We start from the raw sequence: 6,172 nt of genomic DNA, 5'->3' as shown, positions 1-6,172 counted from the left end.
GGGATTTTAGTGATTATGGAACAAAATATTAGTTTACCCTCAAAGTAAAAGTACCACAACAACGGTTCACCAATCAAAGTGTGCCTCACTACATCATTGCTTCAGAGGTCCGCCAAGACACTGGTGCTTCTTTCCTGTTTACGGAGCTTTCAGATATCTTGTATTTAGCTTTATGTAATAGACCTTTATGATGTCTCTCTCTACTTCTTAAGATATTTTGTACTCATAAACTTCTAGACGAGCTTGCAATTTTTATAGTTAAGTCGCAAGGCTAAAGTTTTAAAGCAGTTTATTCAAAAAATATCCTGTATGACTCTAGTAAATGGCGTCGTGTGGCTGCTTCGCGTATACCTGGGATTACTGCTATTTTTTCCTCGCCTGCTGTAAGCCATTCGTACTTCATCGTAGATAAATAAAACTGCTATAATCTTATCTACTGCTACGCGCATTGCTGTGCAGGATAGAGCTCAACTGCACGTGGAACCCCTTTGTGATTCTTAGTAAAAGAGCTCTCCAGCGCCTCCTCTCTGCATTCAATACTTGCTATAGGATCATGTCTGGTAGCAATACTAGGCGCTGGCTACAGCCTGGAGAGCTTGACGGCGAACGTGTGGCTATCGTGAGTTATCCGCGGTGTGGCAATTCACTCATGCGTGGCCTGCTTGAAGACATCACTGGCGTGTACACCGGCTGTGACACCCGCCCCGACCGCTCCCTCAGTAAGGATTTGCAGCAGTATGGCATGAAAGGTGAGGGTGTTGTTGACGATTCTGTCTGGTTTGTCAAAACCCACTTCCCTGAGCGCGTGGGATACAAAGAATTTTCCGCCAAAAAGGCGATTTTGGTCGTGCGCAATCCTTGGGACGCCATCGATTCGTACTTTAACATGACACTTACGAACACGCATAATAAAAGTCTGCACGAATCCCAGTATCAGCGCTTTGCGGATCGGTGGGACAATATGCTTCGTAATGAGATTGACGTGTGGATGAAGTTCTATCGCTATTGGACGACGAAAGTGGAGATTCCAATTATTGTTGTTCGCTACGAAGATCTGATGGTGCATCGTGCAGAAACATTGCGTCGGGTGTTTTTGTTTTTGACCGATTCAAAGACTCTGGAGGGCACAGAGTGGGAAAAGCGGATTCAAAATGTCATGGCTACTGGCGGTCAAAAGACTGGACCGTACAAGCCTCGTAGCGGAAAAATTGGTGGCTCTTTCGGTCATTACTCAAGAGAACAATTTCGAAATATTCTAAAGACTGCTAACTTGCCACTGCGTGGATTTGGTTATGACCCAGAGACACAGAATTTTCCTAATGAAATTTTGCTTCCAAAGCGGCAAGTTAAGCCGGGTAAGGAAGGAGCAAAGCTTTTGATTTCAATCGATCATGCTATGGAAATTCGAAAAAAGAACGATACATTTGGTCGAAGATCCACCTACTTTCGGCGAGCCCTTACAAAACCAGTCATCGCAAACGATGGAACAGCGCTCAATATGGAAGAGGTGCTTGCCGCGAGGCGACAAATGGAAGCCAAAACAGAAGAGGATGGCGCGACATTAACGCGACAGGAACCAACTAGAGAAGACACTGGATTGATAAAGTAAGGTTCAATAATTAGAGGCTAATCAATATTCTTAAAAAATTAAAATGACGACAATTATTGAGCACGAAGGCTGAATATTACTAATCGAATATTGGAGGTCACGCAAACATCAGAGTTCGCGGTTCAGTAACAGCTACAACCCTTCATTTTCCATTTCAATGGGCTTAAGCGCACCTACAATCCGGCGAATAGTCGTATGGAGCTTAAGCTTAAAAGCGTCATCGTTGCACTCGATTTCCTGTGATTCATGGCCGATAATAGCATCAAGACCGCTGGGTGTTCGCACGTGAATCTTGTTTGTCTCGAAGTCCAAGTCAACATCACCGTATTGATCCTTGAGAATACGAAACACGATCATCAAGTTTAACGCATCTTGATCGATCTTGCCCAGCTCCTGGGCAGCCTTTTCCAGATCTGTATCGTTTTTCGTCTGAGCAACGAGCTCCTCTGATGCGAAATCGTCATTATTTTTGATATCTTTCCTTGCAACAGTTTCAACGGTCTCAGGCTTGAAGCTGCTATCTACCTCTTCTGCACAAGTGTCCGTTTTAATCGAGTGATCGTGAGGGCAGGCGGCCACGGGCTGACCACTCAGCTTAAAACTAGCAGGACTTGCCTGTGCATGCATAGCGAGAGCAATCACCGAGTCTGCAATCATATCGGCAGTAGGGGCAGAAGTCCATTCCACTACGAGTTTTTCAGTAGCACATTTCGAGACAGCCCATCGTGTTACGATTACTTGTTTGCACACCACGATACGGTTTTCTTTCTCCAAATGCACTACATCTTCGTACATTTGTCGGATAAAAGTGATCAGCACGTCAAATGAGTTGTACTCAAATGGCAAATGTTGTTTTTGAGTGATGATCCCCGATACGAGCTTTGTATAAGTCGAGAGATCTTCTTTGTCCATTAAATGTGTCTGCGAATCCACTTCTACCAAGAGACCTGAAATCACCGTACCATTCTTCGGCTGCTCACTTGCCACTTTTCCGATAGCTTTGGCAATTTTTTCACCCTTAAATTCAAGTACAATCTCCTGCATATTGGCAGGGGTGAAAATGCTTGGGTGATAAATCTTGGGATCGTTAAACTTCTTATTCAATGCGGATTTCAGCCGCATCATTTCATTCTTTTCCCCGTGAACAAGAACAATATTTGGTGGTGTGAGTTTCTCCACGAAACCGCTAGTACCTACGAAATCAGCGTGGGCCGAAAAGGAAATGTACTCGACCGTGCAATTCATTGGAATGATACGTCCATCCAACGCCGCAATTTCAGTTGGTTCCGACAAAATCTTCTTTGCTAATGTCCCTTCGACGACATAACCAGGGATCAAACAGGCATTGCGCTTGTCCGAGCACCAACGCTCAAATAATTGTCGCGAGACTCCGCTCTGAAGCATCCCCGGACTGGCCATTACGACGGATGGACCGGAATCGTCAAAATCTTCCATACTTTTTAAGTTTGAAATGTAATCAAATTGAAACGGATTGGAGATTGCTATCTGCTTACGAATACGGTCGTTCATCATATTAATATACGTCTGGTATACACGAAGAGCCTTGGCTGCCAATTTAGAAGCAAAGTAAATGGGAATATCTTGCAAGTCAGGGTGTGAGCGCCAGTGCTCATCTAAAATCAGCAGCAGCTCCTGCGTGCGTCCGAGTGCAAACACTGGTATCAAGCATCGTCCACCACGACGCACCACAGCCTCCACTTGTCCAGTAAATCGTCCCTCGCGCTCCACGACAGATTGATGCACTTGCACACCATATGTAGACTCCACAATCAGCACATCAGGAGAACACGCAGGCAACTCTGCAGCCATGAGATGGCGATCATTCTCCAGCGAGTAATCACCAGTGTAGAGGACCTTTACGCCACCAATTTCAATGAGGAACATACACGCACCGAGTACATGACCAGCATTGTAGGGCGTAAACTTAATTCCATTGTGCGTCATTTCCTGGTGAAAATCAATGATTTCAACTTTTGCCACACAGTTGTTCAAATCTTTGTCATCGTAGATCTGGTCGTCGACAGAAATGTTAGACACGCGCAGGAAGTCCCGCAGCATCATTTGCATCACAGCTTTGGTTGGATGCGTCATAAACACACGGCCTTTAAAATTCGTCTTCTCTGTAAAGTGTGGGAGTGCAGCGACGTGATCAATGTGAAAGTGCGTTATAAGTAGCAAATCAATCTCCTCGGCTTCAACGCCGTCAAAGAAGGGTAGACTGCCGTGGCCTGAGTAGCCTGGGTGCACACCGCAATCGAGCATGATGGTCTTTCCCTTAAACTTAAGCACAATGCACGAGCGGCCGACTTCATTTCCAGCCCCTAGCGGCATGATGCGCATAATGTGACGCTCATCCGCAGCCTCCTCCGCCAGTCTACGCTTCGACATAGTTGAGCTTTGCAAAAGCTACTTTGTGTTTTGCACAAACGCATTACTAATTTAACTATCTCGTTTTATTAAATAGGTGCTCCCTAATTATAGTCTCGAGCTGAACGGAGCTAGCTCGAAAAGGTTGGCAAAGATTTTTTGCGCCGACTCTGCTGGCTTTTCTAAGATCATTGCATGGGAACAATCGGCAATTGGAGTTCCCAACTTGTAAATGTTTGGATTTTTATCGCATAGTTCCTTAAAGACTGTAGGCAGGAACATCTTGGTGCGACTTCCGTAGTGAATATAGATTTTGCACTTGGGCTTTGCAAGTTGCTGCTCGTTCATGCACAAAGGATTGTGACAGTAGAGTGAGGCCTCGATGGGTGTACTGCATGCCAGTACAGTGTTGCCCGTTTCCTCATCCTCTACGAGACCACCTCTTGTGTAAGCCTCGAGCGACTCGCGGTTCCAACACGCGAAGTTCTTGTAATTCCACAAATGGTCTACTGCCGCCGCACGAGAGGGCCTGCGATCAAAAGTATACCCGCTTCAGTAATCAAAGAGTCACAGCTTGTATTCACTTACCACGAAGACTCCCGCTGCAACGTAATTGATACCAGAAAGGTAGAAATAGCAGGATTTAGATTGCCGTATACTGGCTCGAACAATATAAGACCACCGAATGTGCCAGGATACTGCACCTCAGTGTTCCACATAGCAGAGGCTCCCATCGAGTGACCTATGCCTATTAACGGCGTGCCAACATCCTTACTTCTCAGACAATGAGTTTGCTGCAGCACCTCAGCAGATGTCCAAGCGGTTAATTGTGTTGCTGGATGGTAAACTCTCGGTCCGCTGGGGTTTAAGAGGTCAAATTGAGCTTCCACCGACTCGTCTCGATTGCTGCCGTGATACTTGAAGTCGAAGCTTACAAACTGCGTAGTAACATCCTGTGGTAAGGAATTTTTCAAGTGACGCATGATAGGCTCCCATATTTCCTTGCAGAAACCACCACCATGGGCAAATAGTAGTGTTGCGGCTTTAGACATTGCTGCACGACAACGCAACGAGAACTAAAAGTGGCGATAGCACTTAAGTCATTCCTACTTTGATCCTGTATGCTACACCAGATTTGTATCAGTCTACAACTCGTATCACCAGATTTGTATCGTGTTAATCTGACTTTTCTTTCAGTTTTTTATTTCTGTAATTCTAGCCCGTATTTTTGCCGTGAAAAGGCAAGATCATACAAAACCTTTAGACTAAAGGGGCTCTATTTTATAATTTTTTTTTATTTAAATCGTGCTTATTTGCGCTCAAGATCCGAAGGGTGTTCGAAAGACTGCTGCATTTTTGTATTCTGTGTGTAGCGGGCTAAAGCTGCCCTAATGAAACACAGGCCCCGTTAAGTACACTTGGTGTACTTAAGGAGATGGTCAATTACTAAATAAAAGTAATTATACGGTGTGGTGCATGTAACGGGATGTATCGTTACATGAAATTAACACTTAAAGGTTGTTAAATAATTTATTATCTAAAAGGTAGATAATATTTGGAGGATATTACTTTATATAGTAGTATTCAGAATTCTTATCCATAAATAGGTATAGGCCATTATATCTATTTATTCCGCAGACTAATCAGCTGCAAGAGTAATCAAAGAGAGTTAATAATAAGATAGAGATAAGAATTCATTTACATGTTAAGTATTAGATTATAATTAAGTTAGCATTTACAAAGATAGAACAAGAGACACTTAATTAAATTAAAAACAGCTTTCATTTTACCCTCTTAAGTCTAGTTGTCTTAAAAGAGTCTTCCTCTGCACGTACAGTGTACGTCACCTAACGTAAGGCACCACTCGCAACTGAAGCAGTGTGAAGTGGACTTGTACTGAAACAGTTCAAGTCGTAGTGCCCCGTTACACCTTGTAGCACTTTGTAGTCCGTCCAAGGACCACATTTCCCACATCTAACATGGACATGTTAGATGATAGTGGGAATACGCATCACGTTTCCCCTGAAAGCTACTCCTTTTTAAGTGGTCGAACTCATTCGTTCAACCGCACTCCTATATAGAAAGGAGTGCGGTTGAACGAATGAGTTCGACCGTAGGAAACGATGCAATCCTGGCATTACTGTCTAACTTAGACAGAGATGCCCTCCATTCAAC

At 44.2% G+C, this 6,172-nt stretch overlaps 3 protein-coding genes across 3 annotated transcripts; 1 reads left to right on the top strand and 2 right to left on the bottom strand.

Annotated features, from left to right (window-relative positions):
* Positions 1–553: 553 nt before the first annotated feature.
* Positions 554–1,609, top strand: CCR75_009237 (uncharacterized protein; the record flags this gene model as incomplete). The annotated part of the gene is made up of 1 exon (XM_067967279.1): positions 554–1,609. One exon carries the CDS (start codon positions 554–556, stop codon positions 1,607–1,609), a length of 1,056 nt encoding a protein of 351 aa, XP_067822914.1.
* A 132-nt stretch (positions 1,610–1,741) lies between these two features.
* Positions 1,742–4,018, bottom strand: CCR75_009238 (uncharacterized protein; the record flags this gene model as incomplete). The annotated part of the gene is made up of 1 exon (XM_067967280.1): positions 1,742–4,018. One exon carries the CDS (start codon positions 4,016–4,018, stop codon positions 1,742–1,744), a length of 2,277 nt encoding a protein of 758 aa, XP_067822431.1.
* Positions 4,019–4,061: 43 nt separating this feature from the next.
* On the bottom strand, positions 4,062–5,054 carry CCR75_009239 (uncharacterized protein). The gene is made up of 2 exons (XM_067967281.1): positions 4,586–5,054; positions 4,062–4,526 (listed from the first exon to the last, which is right to left on the bottom strand). Exons 1-2 carry the CDS (start codon positions 5,047–5,049, stop codon positions 4,106–4,108), a joined length of 885 nt encoding a protein of 294 aa, XP_067822428.1. The 5' UTR covers positions 5,050–5,054; the 3' UTR covers positions 4,062–4,105.
* Between the last annotated feature and the right edge of the window lie 1,118 nt (positions 5,055–6,172).

The sequence above is a fragment of the Bremia lactucae genome, linkage group LG1, assembly GCF_004359215.1.
Source record: "Bremia lactucae strain SF5 linkage group LG1, whole genome shotgun sequence".
NCBI classification, from domain to species: Eukaryota; Oomycota; class Peronosporomycetes; order Peronosporales; family Peronosporaceae; genus Bremia; species Bremia lactucae.
The sequence above is the reverse complement of the archived record's forward strand: the minus strand, read 5'-3'. Positions and strand labels throughout refer to the sequence as shown.

Excerpts from the sequence above, each read along its gene's own strand:
- CCR75_009239 (XM_067967281.1), bottom strand. The coding sequence starts at position 5,049 with ATGTCTAAAGCCGCAACACTACTATTTGCCCATGGTGGTGGTTTCTGC. Across the intron at positions 4,527-4,585 it reads TTGCAGCGGGAGTCTTCGTG|GCCCTCTCGTGCGGCGGCAG; the intron begins GTAAGTGAATAC and ends TTTTGATCGCAG.